Below are 22,103 nucleotides of genomic sequence, written 5' to 3'. Positions count from 1 at the left end.
ATTTTCTTCAGCTTATCCGGACAGCTTTCACGGGGCATCGATGGGCCTCTGATTTTGGCCATCACTACCCTATATGCTGTGCCCCAAGGGTTCGCATCGGCATCGCGACATAACTCTTTGAAGCAGTTTCTCTTGCTGGATCTGATTTCGTGCTTAAGGGCGGCTTTTGCCGTTTTGAATAATTCTCTACGCTCTATTCTTTCGCTAGTAGTTCTAGCCCTCTGCATTCTCCTTCTCGCTCGGAGACAGTCCGAGCGAAGGGAGTTAATCACCTCGTTCCACCAATAAACTGGGCAGCGTTCGTTTTTCGGTGTTCTTTTTCTCGGCATGGCGACGTCACATGCTCTCACCATTATACTTGTCAATTCACTGGCGCTCGTGTTATTGACTGATCGTTCCTCTCGGAGTGCTTCCAGGAAGAGATTTTTGTCGAATTCCTTCGACTTCCATCTTCGACCCTCTGTTCTCATTATTCGTCTTTTTACTAAGTTCTGGCTGCCGACGGTATAGCGAATTGCTTGGTGGTCGCTGTGAGTATAATCATCACACACTCTCCAATTAATGTTTGATGCCAGTGTCGGACTGCAAAATGTGACATCAATAATTGATTCTCGACCATCTCTATGGAAGGTGCTGGTGCAACCTTCATTGGCCAGTCTCACATTCAGCTTTGCCAGAGCTTCCAGCAGACTAAAGCCCCTCGTGTTGGTAAATCTGCTACCCCATTCCACTGCCCAGGCATTGAAGTCTCCGCCGATGACTATAGGGCTCCTTCCTACGAGATCTTCGGTTAGATTGTGGAGCATCTGATCAAACTGCTCTATCGTCCATCTCGGGGGGGCATAGCAGCTACATACGAAGATTCCATTTATTTTGGCTATCACGAACCCTTCATATGCGTTGGATACCACTTCCTGGATGGGGTATCTTCCCGTTGTCTTCACTGCAGCTATTCTAGCTTTGTCGGTCACCCAGTTTCCGTTATCTGGAGGTACTTGATACGGCTCTGCTATGATCGCTACATCGCATTTGGTTTCTGATGCGGCTTGCCATAGCAATTGTTGCGCCGTGTCGCAGTGATTCAGGTTTATCTGGGTTACCTCCATTTGGTTATTGCTGCCATCGCCCTTTTAAAGACCGGGCATCTCGGTCCCCCTGTAGCGTGGTCCTTCTCTTCCTCAGTCGTGCAGAGCAAGCACCTTGGGGGCTTCGTACAATTCTTTGCCAAATGCCCCTTGTCGCCGCATCTTATACAGAGCTCCGATCTGTCAGGTCCTTTACAGTACTTTGCTTGGTGGCCAAAGTCCATGCATTTGAAACACCTAGATACTTGCTGGATAGCTCTCAGGGAGCACACCGTCCATCCGACTTTCATCTTACCAGCCTCCAACAGCTTGCTGGCTGCGGTTCTTGGCAGTCTTAAGGTTGCTATTTGGGTATTTCCAAATGCTTTCCTCAACCTGATTGATATGGGGACTTCTCCCAGCTTAAACTGTTCATTCAGGGCTTCTTTCAATTCGGTATCTGTAGTGATCTCATCCAGGTTTCTACATTCTACCACTGTTTCTTGGGACAGAGCTTTCACTTTCGCTGTTTCGCCCAACGATTTCTCGACAAGCTCTTTATAAGTTGAGCTTTTAATCGTTGGGTCCTTCTTTAATTCGAACAGCAATTGTCCATTTTGAGTTCGCCTTACTTTGGCCACGTTTTCTCCGAGATTTTTCAGGGACGGATCCTCTTTTACTTTCCGCAAGATCTCAGCATATGTTGCAGCGCCCGCTGTAGCCACAATCAGAGCGTCCGGCTTTGGCCTCTCCAGCCTAGGCTTTAATTTTTCTTTCTTCTTCTCTTCTTTTTTCTTTCTTTCGATCTTTTTCCACTCATTTATCTCTTCGTTGTTCTGTTTGCTTTCATCATTAGCCACTTCGCTACCATCTTTCTGTTTCTTTGCTGCCCTTTTCTCTTCAGGAGTTAGTCTTTTCCTTTTCGCGGTTAACGGGGTACTGTCACTCATTGGTGTCGAGATCGCTTCTATCGGCTTACTCTGCACATTCTCTTTCAGTGCGTTCTCCGCCTTTTCAGCTTTTGCTCTCCAGAATTGTTGCTCGCGTTCGGCTGCTGCAAGCGCCGATTTGATTTTAATCGTCAAGGTCCTTATGACGGCGTGAACGTTACTGCGAGGCTTAATGTACTCGTAGAGTTCATCAGATGCCCTTTTGGCCTCACCCAGCTTAGTTTTCTCGTGTTGCAGGTTTGGCTGCTCTCCGATGTATTTATCGCTTGTGGATTTTGGTGCTGGTGGTTGGCTCAGCGGCGGAGATCTCATCACCTGTCCCCTTCTGGCAAAGATGCCTACCTCTTCGATTTCGCTCTCGATTTCTGTTGAATTTGTTTGGAAACTCATTTTTGTTGTTGGGTCCCAACTCCGGGCCGCTATCTCCGCTCGTTGCACATAGTCGCTATCAGTGATCCCATGGTTATCTATGCAAGCAGTGAGGCCATGCAGGGGGTTGACACGGTCCTTCATGGGGACCGTGTTCAGAGCCAGATCAGCGCAAGTCAGGAATGTGACATCTGACGCCTAGTACCTAGTGCCTGAGCCTAGACGAGCATCGAACGTACCCGAAGACTTGCCAAGTTATTACCGGGACGGGGGCAACCGCGCTATTAGCCCACACGCCGTTTCAGGAAGGTGTCACCCTTCCTTACTCAGGGAACAGGATAGCACGATTGTCAGCCTTTAGCGTCGAAAGTAGTTCTCATCCTTAACATGTCCGTTTTCCGTGTCGTACCAGTATGTCGTAATCAGGATCTTACTGGCGTCAACCCTGATGTGCTCGGCACTCCCTACGTTGCTCCTGTACACGGTATTTCCCCCGTGCAATCTCCATAGGCTTTACCGCGCCCTTACTCGCGTTGTCACCCGATTAGTCGCCTTCTACGACAGGGACAGGGACCAAGACCCGAAGTGCTATTCTAGGCCGGCAGCTCCACGGCTAAACTATAACTATAACTATAACTATAACTATAACTATAACTATAACTATAACTATAACTATAACTATAACTATAACTATAACTATAACTATAACTATAACTATAACTATAACTATAACTATAACTATAACTATAACTATAACTATAACTATAACTATAACTATAACTATAACTATAACTATAACTATAACTATAACTATAACTATAACTATAACTATAACTATAACTATAACTATAACTATAACTATAACTATAACTATAACTATAACTATAACTATAACTATAACTATAACTATAACTATAACTATAACTATAACTATAACTATAACTATAACTATAACTATAACTATAACTATAACTATAACTATAACTATAACTATAACTATAACTATAACTATAACTATAACTATAACTATAACTATAACTATAACTATAACTATAACTATAACTATAACTATAACTATAACTATAACTATAACTATAACTATAACTATAACTATAACTATAACTATAACTATAACTATAACTATAACTATAACTATAACTATAACTATAACTATAACTATAACTTTTTTTTTTTTTTTTTTTTTTTTTTTTGGTGAAGAAGGTGGAGATCTTCATAGACACCCAGTCGCCATGTTGACTGGGTAGTGTGAGATTCTTACTCACTAAAACCACCTCCTATGCGCCTTGCCTTTCCCCCCCCGGAACCACCGTTTGGTATTACTTCGGGAGGAGGCTGTGCTCATGCACTCATCTCTATGAATTGCTACTTCTTTGTTCTTCTCTCCATCTTCGTTGGAGCATCGTGAGTATTTTGGTAATAGCAGAATTAACCGCATTCCACGTGCTCTCTTTTTCGCACATTCGTTGAACAACGTTTCCAGCGTTCACATCTGGGCTGATCTCCCGGTACATTTGTTCTCTTTCTTGGACAAAGCGAGGACAGTAGAAAACCACGTGCTCCGGCGTTTCCTCTATTCCATCACACTCAGGGCAAAACGGTGAACTTGCATGGCCGAATCTGTGCAAGTACCGTCTAAAGCAACCATGTCCGGATAAGAATTGCGTCAAGTGGAAATTGACTTCACCGTGCTTTCTTTGTACCCAATTGATTATATTTGGGATCAGTCTGTGGGTCCATCTACCGTTAGGGGTGCTGTTCCACTCCTGCTGCCACTTCCTCATGGAGTCGGCTCTTGCTGTTACTCGAGCTTCTCTATTGCTCTGTGTGCTTGTCGTTCTCAGATTGTAGCACACACTATCTTCGCTCAGAGTGATTTCGATAGGAACCAATCCGGCTATGACACATACCGCCTCCGCAGATATCGTTTTATAGGCACTGGCTACTCTCATCGCCGTCATCCGGTAAGTTCTGTTCAACAGTCTACGGTTTTGTTGTAATTTAAGCGCTGCTGTCCAAGCCGGACCACCGTATCGCAATATCGAAGTGGCTACACTGGCCAGAAGGCGCCTCTTACTACTGCTTGGCCCTGCATTATTGGGCATTATCCTAGCAAACGCCGTGGAAACTTTAGCCGCTTTTTCACACGCGTATTTCACGTGGCTCTTAAAATTGAGTCGGTCGTCTATTATAACACCCAGGTATTTAAGTTCGCGTTTGGAGACGATAGTATGCGCCCCAACTGTTATTTCTGCCTGCTGTACTGCTCTGTGGTTGCTGATTATCACCATTTCTGTTTTGTGGTGTGCGATCCTCAGTTTAGCATCGTTCATCCAATCTTCAACAGTTTGTATTGCCTCAGTAGCCAACATTTCTACTTCCTCTCGGGACTTGCCTGTTACCGTCAAGGATATATCGTCGGCGAAGCCGGTAATCACTACACCCTGCGGAAGCTTCAACCTCAGCACTTCATCGTACATTCCATTCCATAGTGTTGGACCCAAGATGGAACCCTGTGGGACACCCGCTGTTATGTTAAATGACTCCTGTCCCATGTCTGTGTCATAAATCAAAACTCGGTTCTCGAAATAGCTTTTCAGGATCTTACAAACATAGTTTGGTACCGTCAGTCTGTGCAACGCTTCGGCGATAGCTTCCCAGCTGGCACTGTTGAACGCATTTTTTACGTCGACCGTAATTACTGCGCAAAATCGATTTCCACGTTTTTTCTGCTTCAACACTTTTTCAGCTGCTTCGACAACTGACAAGATGGCATCCACCGTAGATTTATTTTTCCGAAATCCGAACTGCATCCTCGAGAGTCCGTGTTCACTTTCTGTGCATCTCGACAGCCTGTTGAGGATGATCTTCTCTAACAGTTTCCCAAGGGTATCAAGGAGGCAAATCGGTCTATACGAGGATGGATCCCCTGGTGGCTTCCCTGGTTTTGGCAGTAGCACCAGTCTCTGCTTCTTCCACATGTCTGGAAAGTACCCCTCATCCAGGCACTTTTGCAGCGTTGCCCTGAAAATGTCAGAGTTCGCTTGTATTGCGGCTTTAACCGCCACATTTGGGATTCCGTCGGGGCCAGGTGTTTTGTTGACTTTTAATTTTCTTGCTGCCGTAATCAGCTCCTCTGTTGACACTCTCTCGACGCGTTCTTCATCATCGCCATATGGCGTTGCTGGCCAGGTAATCGGATCATGCTTCGGGAAGAGCCCTTCTACGATTTTCTTCAGCTTATCCGGACAGCTTTCACGGGGCATCGATGGGCCTCTGATTTTGGCCATCACTACCCTATATGCTGTGCCCCAAGGGTTCGCATCGGCATCGCGACATAACTCTTTGAAGCAGTTTCTCTTGCTGGATCTGATTTCGTGCTTAAGGGCGGCTTTTGCCGTTTTGAATAATTCTCTACGCTCTATTCTTTCGCTAGTAGTTCTAGCCCTCTGCATTCTCCTTCTCGCTCGGAGACAGTCCGAGCGAAGGGAGTTAATCACCTCGTTCCACCAATAAACTGGGCAGCGTTCGTTTTTCGGTGTTCTTTTTCTCGGCATGGCGACGTCACATGCTCTCACCATTATACTTGTCAATTCACTGGCGCTCGTGTTATTGACTGATCGTTCCTCTCGGAGTGCTTCCAGGAAGAGATTTTTGTCGAATTCCTTCGACTTCCATCTTCGACCCTCTGTTCTCATTATTCGTCTTTTTACTAAGTTCTGGCTGCCGACGGTATAGCGAATTGCTTGGTGGTCGCTGTGAGTATAATCATCACACACTCTCCAATTAATGTTTGATGCCAGTGTCGGACTGCAAAATGTGACATCAATAATTGATTCTCGACCATCTCTATGGAAGGTGCTGGTGCAACCTTCATTGGCCAGTCTCACATTCAGCTTTGCCAGAGCTTCCAGCAGACTAAAGCCCCTCGTGTTGGTAAATCTGCTACCCCATTCCACTGCCCAGGCATTGAAGTCTCCGCCGATGACTATAGGGCTCCTTCCTACGAGATCTTCGGTTAGATTGTGGAGCATCTGATCAAACTGCTCTATCGTCCATCTCGGGGGGGCATAGCAGCTACATACGAAGATTCCATTTATTTTGGCTATCACGAACCCTTCATATGCGTTGGATACCACTTCCTGGATGGGGTATCTTCCCGTTGTCTTCACTGCAGCTATTCTAGCTTTGTCGGTCACCCAGTTTCCGTTATCTGGAGGTACTTGATACGGCTCTGCTATGATCGCTACATCGCATTTGGTTTCTGATGCGGCTTGCCATAGCAATTGTTGCGCCGTGTCGCAGTGATTCAGGTTTATCTGGGTTACCTCCATTTGGTTATTGCTGCCATCGCCCTTTTAAAGACCGGGCATCTCGGTCCCCCTGTAGCGTGGTCCTTCTCTTCCTCAGTCGTGCAGAGCAAGCACCTTGGGGGCTTCGTACAATTCTTTGCCAAATGCCCCTTGTCGCCGCATCTTATACAGAGCTCCGATCTGTCAGGTCCTTTACAGTACTTTGCTTGGTGGCCAAAGTCCATGCATTTGAAACACCTAGATACTTGCTGGATAGCTCTCAGGGAGCACACCGTCCATCCGACTTTCATCTTACCAGCCTCCAACAGCTTGCTGGCTGCGGTTCTTGGCAGTCTTAAGGTTGCTATTTGGGTATTTCCAAATGCTTTCCTCAACCTGATTGATATGGGGACTTCTCCCAGCTTAAACTGTTCATTCAGGGCTTCTTTCAATTCGGTATCTGTAGTGATCTCATCCAGGTTTCTACATTCTACCACTGTTTCTTGGGACAGAGCTTTCACTTTCGCTGTTTCGCCCAACGATTTCTCGACAAGCTCTTTATAAGTTGAGCTTTTAATCGTTGGGTCCTTCTTTAATTCGAACAGCAATTGTCCATTTTGAGTTCGCCTTACTTTGGCCACGTTTTCTCCGAGATTTTTCAGGGACGGATCCTCTTTTACTTTCCGCAAGATCTCAGCATATGTTGCAGCGCCCGCTGTAGCCACAATCAGAGCGTCCGGCTTTGGCCTCTCCAGCCTAGGCTTTAATTTTTCTTTCTTCTTCTCTTCTTTTTTCTTTCTTTCGATCTTTTTCCACTCATTTATCTCTTCGTTGTTCTGTTTGCTTTCACCATTAGCCACTTCGCTACCATCTTTCTGTTTCTTTGCTGCCCTTTTCTCTTCAGGAGTTAGTCTTTTCCTTTTCGCGGTTAACGGGGTACTGTCACTCATTGGTGTCGAGATCGCTTCTATCGGCTTACTCTGCACATTCTCTTTCAGTGCGTTCTCCGCCTTTTCAGCTTTTGCTCTCCAGAATTGTTGCTCGCGTTCGGCTGCTGCAAGCGCCGATTTGATTTTAATCGATTTTAATCGTAGAGTTCAGCTTAGTTTTCTCGTGTTGCAGGTTTGGCTGCTCTCCGATGTATTTATCGCTTGTGGATTTTGGTGCTGGTGGTTGGCTCAGCGGCGGAGATCTCATCACCTGTCCCCTTCTGGCAAAGATGCCTACCTCTTCGATTTCGCTCTCGATTTCTGTTGAATTTGTTTGGAAACTCATTTTTGTTGTTGGGTCCCAACTCCGGGCCGCTATCTCCGCTCGTTGCACATAGTCGCTATCAGTGATCCCATGGTTATCTATGCAAGCAGTGAGGCCATGCAGGGGGTTGACACGGTCCTTCATGGGGACCGTGTTCAGAGCCAGATCAGCGCAAGTCAGGAATGTGACATCTGACGCCTAGTACCTAGTGCCTAAGCCTAGACGAGCATCGAACGTACCCGAAGACTTGCCAAGTTATTACCGGGACGGGGGCAACCGCGCTATTAGCCCACACGCCGTTTCAGGAAGGTGTCACCCTTCCTTACTCAGGGAACAGGATAGCACGATTGTCAGCCTTTAGCGTCGAAAGTAGTTCTCATCCTTAACATGTCCGTTTTCCGTGTCGTACCAGTATGTCGTAATCAGGATCTTACTGGCGTCAACCCTGATGTGCTTGGCACTCCCTACGTTGCTCCTGTACACGGTATTTCCCCCGTGCAATCTCCATAGGCTTTACCGCGCCCTTACTCGCGTTGTCACCCGATTAGTCGCCTTCTACGACAGGGACAGGGACCAAGACCCGAAGTGCTATTCTAGGCCGGCAGCTCCACGGCAGAACTATAACTATAACTATAACTATAACTATAACTATAACTATAACTATAACTATAACTATAACTATAACTATAACTATAACTATAACTATAACTATAACTATAACTATAACTATAACTATAACTATAACTATAACTATAACTATAACTATAACTATAACTATAACTATAACTATAACTATAACTATAACTATAACTATAACTATAACTTTTTTTTTTATAGAGGTGAGGAACGCTCTTCCAGCCTTATCTGGGAAGACGTCGAGTGGGGATCGCACCCATAAAAACCAAGCCCTCTACTCGTAGCCTCATTCCCCCTGGGACCACATCTAGGCGACTACTTCAGGGGGCGGCTGTGCTCATGCACTTCACGAGTTTTCAACGCTAACTAGCGTTGATCCTTCCCTTTTTCTCTATACATCTCATTTACGTTTCCGTTTTACTCCGCCACGCACATCCGCTGCACAGGCTTCCTTGTACCCGTCGAGACGTGTACCGATTAGGAATTGCCCTCCAACTTGACGCGCAACCCGTCACAGTCACCCTCGCGGGGTTTCTCATCTGTCGAGACGTGAACCGATTAGAAAGCGCCCTCCAAATTGACGCGCGCCCCGTCACAGCCACCCTCGCAGGATTTCTCTCCCAACAGAGCGCCGATTAGGCAGTGCCCTCCAACATAACGCGCACTCCGTCACAGCAACTCTCGTGGGGTACCCACCGATTTGATGATGCTCTCCTAGGCTCTCGCTCCGCCGAAACGACCCTCGCAATGTTCCTCTCTCAATCCACCAACCCGTCACAGTCACCCTCGCGGGGTTTCTCACCTGTCGAGACGTGAACCGATTAGAAAGCGCCCTCCAACTTGACGCGCGCCCCGTCACAGCCACCCTCGCAGGATTTCTCTTCCCAACGGAGCGCCGATTAGGCAGTGCTCTCCAACATACCGCACACTCCGTCACAACGAATCTCGTGGGGTACTACACTTTGCAACAGCCCTCGCATTTGTTCCTCTTCTACGGTCAGGGGTTATTACTACGCTGGTCGGCCCTCCACTTCCGCTGTAGCTCGGACATGATGTGTATGATTACACTGTTCACGGCGTTCCAGGTGACCTCGTCGCGACACATTTTCTCTACTATGTTCCCGGCATGAAGGGCAGGCAGCCCCTCGCGTCTTGCGGTGAACCTGGGACACACAAATACCACGTGTTCTGGTGTTTCCTCCACATCTTCACACTCCGGACAGAGTGGCGACGTTGCGTGCCCGAACCGGTGCAAATATTGCCTGAAGCAGCCATGTCCAGACAGGAACTGTGTCAGATGAAAATTCACCTCCCCGTGCTTCCTGTTCAGCCAGGTCGATAGTACCGCCCATACGTCCACCTGCCTTTCTCCGCCGTGTCCCATTCCTGCTGCCACTTCAAGAGTGATTCTACTCTCGCTGTTTTCCGGATACCCCTGATTTCCTTTCGTCTGTGGCACTCTCCGTCTTCCGCCAGAGTGATGCCAATAGGGATCATGCCGGCGATAACGCAGACTGCCTCCAACGAGATCGTCCTATACGCGCTCGCAACTCGCATCGCCATGAGCCGAAACGTACGGTCCAGTTTTCTACGATTTCGGTGGGTTTCGAGAGCCGCAGACTAGGCTAGTGCTCCGTACCGCAGTATGGACGAGGATACAGCAGCCAGGAGACGCCTTTTGCTACTGCAAGGTCTTGCGTTATTCGGCATTATTCACGCTATCGCGCTAATGGACTTCTCTTCTTTCTCGCAGACGTAGTCGACGTGGTTGTTGAAATTCAGCCGGTCGTCGATCATAACTCCCAAGTATTTCAACCTACGCTTAGAAGTTATCACGTGTTCCCCGACTGTGATTTCCGCTCGCTGCACGGCTTTGCAGTTACTCACCAACAATACTTCCGTTTTATTATGAGCAATCTGCAGTTTCACTGCTTGCATCCAGTTCCCTACTTAGACGATGGACTCGGTTGCAAGCATCTTCACCTCTTCGAGTGTCTCGCCTGCCACTGTGAGAGCGATATCATCCGCGAAGCCCACGATCTCCACGCCTTTGGGAAGCTTCAGATTCAGTACTTCGTTATACATTACGTTCCAGAGCGTTGGGCCCAGGATAGAGCCTTGTGGTACTCCGGCCGTTATATTCAACGTTGTCTGCCCCGTGCTCGTCTCGTAGACTAGGACGCGGTTCTGGAAGTAGCTTCCTAGAATTCTGCACAGGTACCCAGGAACCTTCATACGGTATAGGGACTCGGCAATGGCTTCCCAGCTAGCGCTGTTGAAAGCATTCCTCACGTCGATCGTTACTATAGCACAATGTCGGTCGCCCCTCCGCTTTTGCTGTGACGCCTTCTCTGCCTTTTCAACCACTGTCCGGATAGCATCAACGGTGGACCTACCTTTCCGGAATCCAAACTGCATCTTTGACAGACCATGGTCACTCTCCGTACATTTCGTCAGTCTGTTGAGGATAATCCTTTCCAAGAGTTTCCCAAGAGTATCCAGCAGGCATATAGGCCTATAGGATGTTGGTACCCCCGGGGGCTTTCCTGGTTTTGGCAGCAACACTAACTTTTGGATCTTCCATTTCTTAGGAAAGTGACCATCATCCAGGCATTTCTGTAGCACTATCCTGAAAATGTCTGGGAACGCCTGAATCGCCGTTTTCAAGGCCGCGTTGGGGATTCCGTCGGGGCCGGGCGCTTTGTTTACCTGCAGTCTCTTCGCCACTGCTACCAGTTCTTCACTGGAAACATCTGCATCTCGGCACAGCTCTCTGAACGCGTCTTCTGGCTTGAAGACAGCTAGCGCGAAGGTTGCGAAGAGAGTCGTTCCACCAGTAAGCTGGGCGTCTTCCATTTTTTGGTACAACTTTCCTCGGCATGGTAGTGTCGCATGCTCTCACCAGTAGATCTGTCAACTTTTCTGCGTTCCAATCTGAAGCTCCGCTAGCTAGACGAAGTGCTTCGACGAAAAGGTCATTGTCGAAAGCATTCGTTTTCCACTTCCGCTCACCGCTTGTTGTCCTCCGAAATAGCACGTGGTTTCGTTGACCGATTCTGTACCGGATCGCCTGGTGATCACTGTGCGTATACGACTCACACACTTTCCACTCCGTACTCGCCAACAGCGACGGACTGCAAAAAGTAACGTCGATGATGGATTCGCGCCCATCTTTCCGGAAAGTGCTGGTGGTACCTTCGTTCAGTAACGTTACATCCAGCTTTGCTTCCAGTAGACTGTACCCTCTGATGTTGGTGCATCTACTTCCCCACTCCACCGCCCAGGCGTTGAAGTCGCCTCCAATGACGATCGGTGTTCTACCGATTAGTTCCTCGGTCATTGCGTCTAGCATCTGGTGGAATTGCTCAGTTGTCCATCTCGGGGGTGCGTAGCAACTACACATGAAGATTCCATTAATTTTGGCGATTACTAAACCTTCATGTGAACCTCCAACAACTTCCTGGATAGGATATCTGCCCATCACCTGTATTGCAGCAATCCCTTAGCTATCCGTCGCCCAGCTGCCATTATCACGGGGTACTCGGTACGACTCCGTTATGATTGCAACGTCGCATTTTGTCTCTGTTGTCGACTACCTCAACAGTTGCTGAGCTGTGTTGCAATGGTTCAGATTGATCTGAATTATCTCCGTTACTGCGATTCTGCTAACGCCTTCTTATACGAGGGACACTTGAAGCTTCCTGTCGCATGGTCGCTGCCGTTCTCTGGTTTGCAGGCATTTCGGTTGCTTCGTGCAGTCTCTCGCAACATGCTCTTTCTCACCGCATCTCCTGCACAGTTCAGACCTGTCGGGAACTATAACTATAACTATAACTATAACTATAACTATAACTATAACTACAACTATAACTATAACTATAACTATAACTATAACTATAACTATAACTATAACTATAACTATAACTATAACTATAACTATAACTATAACTATAACTATAACTATAACTATAACTATAACTATAACTATAACTATAACTATAACTATAACTATAACTATAACTATAACTATAACTATAACTATAACTATAACTATAACTATAACTATAACTATAACTATAATTATAACTATAACTATAACTATAACTATAACTATAACTATAACTATAACTATAACTATAACTATAACTATAACTATAACTATAACTATAACTATAACTATAACTATAACTATAACTATAACTATAACTATAACTATAACTATAACTATAACTATAACTATAACTATAACTATAACTATAACTATAACTATAACTATAACTATAACTATAACTATAACTATAACTATAACTATAACTATAACTATAACTATAACTATAACTATAACTATAACTATAACTATAACTATAACTATAACTATAACTATAACTATAACTATAACTATAACTATAACTATAACTATAACTATAACTATAACTATAACTATAACTATAACTATAACTATAACTATAACTATAACTATAACTATAACTATAACTATAACTATAACTATAACTATAACTATAACTATAACTATAACTATAACTATAACTATAACTATAACTATAACTATAACTATAACTATAACTATAACTATAACTATAACTATAACTATAACTATAACTATAACTATAACTATAACTATAACTATAACTATAACTATAACTATAACTATAACTATAACTATAACTATAACTATAACTATAACTATAACTATAACTATAACTATAACTATAACTATAACTATAACTATAACTATAACTATAACTATAACTATAACTATAACTATAACTATAACTATAACTATAACTATAACTATAACTATAACTATAACTATAACTATAACTATAACTATAACTATAACTATAACTATAACTATAACTATAACTATAACTATAACTATAACTATAACTATAACTATAACTATAACTATAACTATAACTATAACTATAACTATAACTATAACTATAACTATAACTATAACTATAACTATAACTATAACTATAACTATAACTATAACTATAACTATAACTATAACTATAACTATAACTATAACTATAACTATAACTATAACTATAACTATAACTATAACTATAACTATAACTATAACTATAACTATAACTATAACTATAACTATAACTATAACTATAACTATAACTATAACTATAACTATAACTATAACTATAACTATAACTATAACTATAACTATAACTATAACTATAACTATAACTATAACTATAACTATAACTATAACTATAACTATAACTTGATAAATTGTGATTTAATTATTATTGATATAGTGGAGAATTCCTTATTGCCGATAAACTCTGGACTATGGATTCCAAAACGTCCAAACAGGAGTACCTGAAAAAATGTATTATCCCGTGCATTAAAGCTCACAATGGACCTGCGGAGTTCAGTGGTATCGGGGCAATGGGGTGAATTTCTTCGAAATAACAACCATCCACCCAACTCTCAATTCTGCTTCATTAAGAAATATCGAGTAATTGTAAAACATAAATTGAAGAAGCATGGAAAAGTGGCAGCTATGAAAAGACGAAGAGAAGATAAATGTAAATAAAATAAAATTATGCGAAACTAAATCAAGGAATGTCATCTCACGAATGTTGTCACGTCAATAGCTGTTTAAAAGCAATCATTGTACATCTAGGAACTAGATTCATAAACCGATAGATATCTAAAAAACAAAAACTTGAAGTTTGAGCCATGCACATAGTTCTCCAACGAAATTAGCAACACCTCGGGATATGCCAAACACGGACGTGGAAATTCTATCATAGTAAAAAAATATTGTAGTACAGGTCGGACTCGAATATATACAGACTCGATTATATGTGATTCGATTATATACAATTTTGAACTTGAAAAAAATATGTTTTTTTATATTTCAAATATGGCTTATTTCAAGAAAAAATGTAACCTTTCAACGTTAAGGTGAAGTTTAAGTGGCTATTACATGTACAGTGGGGTAAAAATCGTGATTTTTGAAGATTTGCCTGAATTTTCACTAGGAATTGTTTATATCGATATTGCAGCCAAGTTATGAAAGATATAAGTTGGGCGTCAAAGAACAAATTGTAGAACGGTTAAAGAGCTTCAATTTAATTGATAGAAACAATCTAGTTTAATATAAATTTTTAGGATAAAATTAATAATAACACATCAAAAATCATTAACTTTTGAGCTTTTAACTTCCAAAATGTTATTAAAATCCATCAATTTAGTTGTTCCACTACTATTCTGTACTAAATTTTCTCATCTTTCAAATGAAAGCATCAGAATCGTCTTCCGTAGCGTACTTTTTTAATGTAGAGCCAGTTTGAGGCAACAGAATCCGAAACAAAAAAAAGATATGCGTAGGAGGATTTTTTTCATCAAATATGATCGTCTATCACCTTCTCAGAGAATTTGGATAAATTTATTTTTTTCATGTGAGAAAGATGTTTTTTGACTTTAAGGGGATGAATCAAAAATCAAATTCGAAAAATACATGCAAAAACCTACACGATAAAAACATGAATTGAGCACATATTGGTTATATGTCTAACGATATATTAGGCTGTCAAAAAAGTCATGCGGTATTTCCGCGAGGTGTGGTTGTAAGCGCGTAGTTCTAGTTGTATTCATTGTATCGAGTCATATTATAGCTTGTTGGAAAGGTATTTTTGTGCGCTATAATATAGTCCTTGACAGTTGTTTGGTTAAGTCGTTCGTGAGTTATAGTGTCGCAAATATGGAGCAAAATAAAGAGAAAATCCGACATATTTTACAGTACTACTATGACAAAGGCAAAAATGCATCTCAAGCTGCCAATAAAATTTGTGCAGTTTATGGACCCGATACAGTTTCCATTTCCACCGCACAATGATGGTTTCAACGTTTTCGTTCTGGTGTAGAGGTCGTCGAAGATGCGCCACGCTCCGGAAGGCCTGTTGTCGAAAATTGCGACAAAATCGCTGAATTAGCCGAGAAAGACCGGCATAGTAGCAGCCGTAGCATCGGCCAAGAGCTGGGGATAAGTCATCAAACCGTTATTAACCATATGAAAAAGCTTGGATTCACAAAGAAGCTCGATGTATGGGTGCCACACACGTTGACGCAAAAAAACATCTTTGACCGTATCGACGCATGTGAATCGCTGCTGAATCGCGACAAAATCGACCCGTTTCTGAAGCGGATGGTGACTGGCGATGAAAAGTGGGTCACTTACGACAACGTGAAGGGCAAACGGTCGTGGTCGAAGCCCGCTGAAGCGGCTCAGACGGTGCCCAAGCCCTCATTAACGGCCAGGAAAGTTCTGCTGTGTGTTTGGTGGGATTGTCAAGGAATAATCTATTATGAGCTGTTTCCCTATGGCCAAACGCTCAATTCGGACCTGTACTGCCAACAACTGGACCGCTTGAAGGTAGCACTCATGAAGAAGAGGCCATCTTTAATAAACAGAGGCCGCATTGTTTTCCATCAGGACAACGCCAGGCCACACACTTCTTTGGTGACGCGCCAGAAGCTCCGGGAGCTCGGATGGGAGGTTCTTTTGCATCCGCCGTATAGTCCGGACCTTGCACCAAGTGACTACCACCTGTTTTTGTCCATGGCGAACGAGCTAGGTAGTCAGAAGTTAGCTACAAAAGAGGCCTGTGAAAATTGGCTATCCGAGTTTTTTTCCAATAAGGAAGCGAGCTTCTATAACAGGGGTATTATGAAGTTGGCATCTCGTTGGGAACAAGTCATCGAACAAAACGGCGCATATTTGACTTAAAACAGATGATTGTAACTAATTTTATGAACAAATGAAAATTCAAAAAAAATACCGCAGGACTTTTTTGACAGCCTAATATAACACAACATATGTCGCAATAACCATTTTGAGTAATATGCGTTTGAAAACTCTTAAGAAATCGTTACATTTTTCCGTATATAGAAATCAAAGACATAGTCCTATGTCAAAAGCCGGTCCCGAACTCACTGAGTATAGACTGATCCTACTTCGTAACTTTTCAGCTTCCCTTTAGTACACAGGCATGAATACCGTATTTCAGTGAACAACTGCATGTTCAATAGTCAATCAAGATATCGCGATTTACGGTGGTTAAACGTTTTTGTTTCTTGTTATACTTACTTAATTTTTACTCTCTTGGAGGCTAGCAGCGTACACTTCGACACCACGTCATACAACACCTTCTGTCTATTGCTCGCAGATCACATGGTATTCAAGTATTCAAGTAGGGTATTCAAGTGGACCAGCCTTTAATGAGCAGGATAATTCATACCGCTTACAGTTAACAAGAACACCCTCTCACCGAACTATTATTCCAGGCGGATCCGTGTAACGTTTCGCTTTGTACATGTAATCCCCCGCAGGAGATCGAATGAGATACAATCCGAAAAGCATATTCAGACCCGGAACGCCACGGTAGCAGTAGCGCTCTCGGACTCGGACAAGTCATTTCTGCAGTTCGAATACTTCATCCTATTTAATGCAATGCAAAAACAAGCATTAAATTCGACATTAAGAAGAATAAATGAATAATAATCTTTAATGCTGCGGCATTAATCCTGCTGAAGTTGGCCATCCTCGGCCGAGAATCCAACACGATTCGTGCCGGGCTTCGGGGAAGACGCTGGGTGGAAGTGGCCACTCACGAGTCCGACCGATCGATTCATTTTCTGATCAAGCTCATAACCAGAAGCTAAAATAAATAAATTAATCGATAGAAATAATTAAGTCATTCAATAACTCACGGCGAACCGTGGCGGGTTTTTAACCTAGAGCAGAAGAAGCAGGACTTCGTCCGGACCTCGAGATGGGCAAAATAATTTCTAATTTATGCACAAAATGAAACTTGCATTGCACGGGATGACATACGGGCTTACAGGGGGGAAGCACTGCACAGAAGTCATTGGCCACCGTGACTCCGCCGCTCCAACGGACGATCGTCGGCCCGTTCAGCCTGGGGATTTACGCTCTATCATTGTCGTCACTGATGAGTTCGCCTATAACTTATGTACTCATTCGAGCAATCTTCTTCTGCCGTTGTGTTTCGATTCTGGCGGCGGAAACATGTTCAAAATTGCAGCATATTGGCGAAGTATTTTGCTGCCGGCGGCGAATCAGCCACAATCTCCGATAACGACACATGAAGACAGAAGAGAGGCGAGAGAGATACTGGAAAAAGGAGTATCTCGTTTTAATATACCCGCTTTCTGGCTGCTTAAAACAGCCTGCAAGCATTAATGATGCGCATCGTTTTAATAATGCATGGGAAATGCCGTTTTCATCGTCTGAATTATGATTGAAAGCAAGTTTACTCACCTATTGTATAACATTGTGATACTCTGTTGAATGTTTTTATAATGGTTAAAATATCATATTATTTTCGATTAGTATATACTGTTTATTCCAACGGACAAAAAATCACGATCTATCGTTCAGTATCCATAGTTTCAGTTTATTGTATTTGATAAACAGCTTCCGCAGCCCGGCTTCGAGCTCAGTTAATCCACTCTCTACAGCATCGTTTCTCTTCAACACATCTATCAATACCTCAGATTTAGCATTTTGATAGTGCTCCGAAGCGGTGCTGTTCAGTCTCGCCAACATTAGCCTCGTTTCGGTTATGTCATCCAATGCCGAAAAAGTAACGTATTGATAGTGATCAATCGAGTTACAGTTGGTTTTCGCTTCATCATCCAGATAGGTTATGTTCCGACTGCTCAAGTGACGAATCACCGCAGTGAACCGCCGACAACTCCACAGGTTTTCACTCAAACTAATTTCGCCAAGTTGCGGCGCTGCCCTGTCCAGCTCCTTCACATTCATGGATCGCATGAAATTCTTGTGCAGTTTAAGACTGTATAAGCTCGGAAAGTACCACATACTGCTGTCAAACTCAATTAGAAAGTTTTTGTGCAGAAACAATTTCACCAAGTTTGGCAGCACAATCGGTTCCGATCCGGGATCGATATTATATATCTGATTTTCGCTCAGATCAATATGTTCAAGAGCTGTGAGATTGCGAAATCGTCCGAAATCAACATATCTAATAGGGTTCCCCACGATGCGTAGAAAGCGCAATTTGTTGAGCACCTCTACGAATCGGATGTTTGTAATTTTAGTATTCATAATAATCAGCAGCTCGAGTTGATTCTCTAATAAGTAATTGGAATACACGGTTTGCAAGTTGTTGAAGAAAATTCCAATCCTCTTGACCGCCAGTGGAATGGCAAATTTTGGCATGAGGCAATTGTAGAAATGAACACTTTCCGTTTCAACGGCTAGTCGTCTGCCTAAAGCTGGTGAAAATGTTGAAAAATTCGACTGGAAGAAGTTTATGTTCGTCGGGGGGAAATAAATGTTCTCCGCATCTATGTCTTTCGCAACCACGATGTTCTTCAAATTGCAGCCATCCTCAAGAATCACAGAGGATTCGACAAAACAGTTGTAATACCAGCCGTCGACGGCTTGGGGGACGATCAGAACCACTGCGAGCAAGAAACTGAAACAAAAAATGTTGGAAGAAATTGATACAACAAATTTGATTTATCCACTCACATCCAAATTCGCTTTCGTTCCATGGCGGAGCTACGAGTGACGATTATTAATCTATGACATTCTTATCAGTGCTACAGTTCATGCTCATCTCTCTGTTCGCAATACAAATACATTAGGAAGAATACTTTTTAATCTACAGACACTCACATCATTCAACCATTCTGATGCTTAAGTTGAATGGAGTATAGAAATTCGATTCGACATCTTGCACGAGATTCTTCCGGTATGGGTAGATTCCAAGCACTCAATTTTTCTGAGTTTACAGAGGTAAATAAAAAGTCGGTGGACTTGAAGTATATAATGTAGGATATAATAACTATCTTCATTTATAAAACTGGCCATTTTTACTTTATTGCAGTATCCAGGCACGAAACATTAAAAAAACAAAAATTGCAGTATTTCATAACTATAGAACCAGATTAATTAAAAAAAAAAATTAAAAAATTAAATTAAAAAAAAAAAAAACTCTCACTCCTTTGCAGCATGGCACAGCTTGGTCGAATCCACCCCGAATGGGTTATTTGAGCAGAATAAGAACCTAAGATGACCTACGAATTAAAAACTTATTGCAATTCATGTGAAATTGACGTTAATTTTATAAAGGAGTGAGAATTTTTCCATCTGGTTCTATAGTTATGAAACACTGAATATTTCAAATGGCCAATCTTATAAATGAAGATAGTTATTATATCCTACACTATATACTTCAATTCAACCGACTTCTTACATATCTCTGGAAATTCAGAAAAATGGAGTGATTCTATAGTTATGAAACGAAGTGTACACTCTCAACTAAAACGTCTTAGCTTTGACGAGAAGCAGCGATCACAAAGCAATTTATAACAAGTTATTTTTGTTGTTGCTAATATTACGTGTTTTGCTACTTTTTTTTAAATACGTCAATAATACATGAGATAGAGGAGTTATTCATGCTTCGGAAAATCAAAATAGGACAGCTCCCCGAAAGGTTTTGAAAGAGTTGAACCCAGTAAAAACATCCGCGGAATCGGTCCAGTTTCCTAATAAAACGAAACAAGACTATCCCGAGAGGGATATTCTGTCAAACGAAATCGGGAGCAGTACCATCAACATCTCTAATGAAAAACAATTCGTCAAATTTCGGTACAAAGTCAATATAAAGAGCAATTCCAAATGAAATCGACAAATGACAAAACATGAGTATTTTTGATTCGAATGAAAGATTGTATTCCGTTTGGGTTGGAGCAAATATGAGTTTTCCACAGTATTTGGGAATTTTTTGACTCAAGTGTAACTTTTGAAAAGGGCGTATCGATTTTAGTAAGAGAAACATTTGATAATTTATATCTCAAAAACTATGAGTCCTACCGAAATAGTGTCTTAAAAAGAGTTGTAGAGTATGTACAAACGTGAAAAAAATATACACTGAGGAAAAAAATCAGTCCTTTTTTTATTAACAAAAAAAATTTAATTTACAATATCTAAATAAAATACTTATTTTTTATTTTTATAAAAATTTTTTCATATAAAACAAATGCCATGTAGAAAATTTAAAAAATGGGTACAAGATGGTAAAACTAGTTGTGACGAACTTTGTGAAACATCGAATTTTCATGAATTTTCGAAACTTCAAATTTATAATAAAAAGGCTCTTTATCAATTCGCGAGATATTTGAAAAAAAAATTCTAATTTATTGTCTTTTTAAATTCTATTTTTTTTAAATTTTTATATGTATTTTTGATTTTTTTTTGAATTTTTTCATATAAAATGGAAGTCATGTAGAAAATTCAAAAAATGAGTCCAAGATGGTAAAGCTATTTTTGACAAACTTTGTGGAACATCGAATTTTTTTGAATTTTTGAAACTTGGAATTTTTGTATGCATTTTTAGGCATAAATTATGAATCCTGATTAGATTTAAAACAAAAAGCTCTTTATCAATCTCCTTCTAAATGCAGCTATTCTCGAGATGTTTAAAAAAATATTTCTAATTTATTGTCTTTTTTATAGTAGATAGGCTCTTCTAATATTTTTGTCGTATTATACCGCCATGATCGTTACGTTTTATGAGTTTGCTTATAATTTTCAACAACTTTTCCAAATACATCATTATGGTAAAAATATATGTTTAGGAGTTACGTTGAAAAACATTTGAAGACATGTGAGTTAAAAAATGAGTTGGGAACTTTAATGTTGGTTGCTTCGTGAAATTTCATATCAGTGACCGATCGTGTATTGTGAAAAATTTAGGACAAGTGTACGTGAAAAATTGTATATGATAGCAGTTGTGTTAAAAATGTCTTGATATATGAAACGATTTATTTAAATTTTCATAAATAAAAACCAAGGTGTGTTCCCGCTCGAGAACGGGTCGTTTGGTTTAAGCTGTTTGTTTTGTTGTGTTCATTTTCACTCAAAAAAAATTTATACGGCGAGAAAAATTGGAAAAGTGAAGGAATTTTACAAAAAGTAATTTCCCATATACTCTACATATAGTGTTAGGTGTTGTCAGTCTAATTAAAATTCGCATTGGATTAAATAAACACTCAGAAAGTGAAAATTACAAAAGAAAATTACGTTTTCTTTTTCAAATATGTTTTCTCAACATTAAAGTAACATGTTTTTACTGATGAGAAAAATTGATAATTGTGTTCGGTATTGGTATTTATCTTATATTACATTGGAGAGTTTTTTTCTCTTTATTTCATCCATACATAACACAGGAGGCATCTCGTCCATGATCCCAGAGGGCGGTTTCCATCATCTCTCGTTCCACTTCGGTATCTTTTATCTGATACGCACCATCCAGCGACTGTACACTATCCTTCTGTCATCATCACTCGGTAAACACTGGTGGAGTGAACAAACAATACCAAACAACCGAACAAAACGGTTCTTCAGGGCCACCAAATCATTATCAAAGAGTTTAACAATGTAATTCTTCAAACATATCCGAAATCAACAGATAGCC

At 41.6% G+C, this 22,103-nt stretch overlaps 1 protein-coding gene across 1 annotated transcript; it reads right to left on the bottom strand.

The window, feature by feature from the left end:
• Positions 1-17,147: 17,147 nt before the first annotated feature.
• On the bottom strand, positions 17,148-19,340 carry LOC129778868 (uncharacterized). The gene is made up of 5 exons (XM_055786019.1): positions 19,301-19,340; positions 19,154-19,245; positions 17,915-19,097; positions 17,368-17,767; positions 17,148-17,291 (listed from the first exon to the last, which is right to left on the bottom strand). The coding sequence occupies exons 2-3, from the start codon at positions 19,174-19,176 to the stop codon at positions 18,017-18,019; spliced, it is 1,104 nt and encodes a 367-aa protein (XP_055641994.1). The 5' UTR covers positions 19,177-19,245; positions 19,301-19,340; the 3' UTR covers positions 17,148-17,291; positions 17,368-17,767; positions 17,915-18,016.
• Between the last annotated feature and the right edge of the window lie 2,763 nt (positions 19,341-22,103).

This window comes from Toxorhynchites rutilus, chromosome 3 (genome assembly GCF_029784135.1).
Source record: "Toxorhynchites rutilus septentrionalis strain SRP chromosome 3, ASM2978413v1, whole genome shotgun sequence".
Lineage (NCBI taxonomy): Eukaryota > Metazoa > Arthropoda > Insecta > Diptera > Culicidae > Toxorhynchites > Toxorhynchites rutilus.
Note: the sequence above shows the minus strand (reverse complement) of the source record. Positions and strands in the feature narration are given on the sequence as shown.

What these genes read in the sequence shown, in the direction of transcription:
- LOC129778868 (XM_055786019.1), bottom strand. Translation starts at nt 19,176, where the DNA reads ATGGAACGAAAGCGAATTTGGAT. An exon ending in GAACGAAAGCGAATTTGGAT is followed by an intron (nt 19,098 to 19,153) that starts GTGAGTGGATAA and finishes TTTTTGTTTCAG; the next exon opens with TTTCTTGCTCGCAGTGGTTC.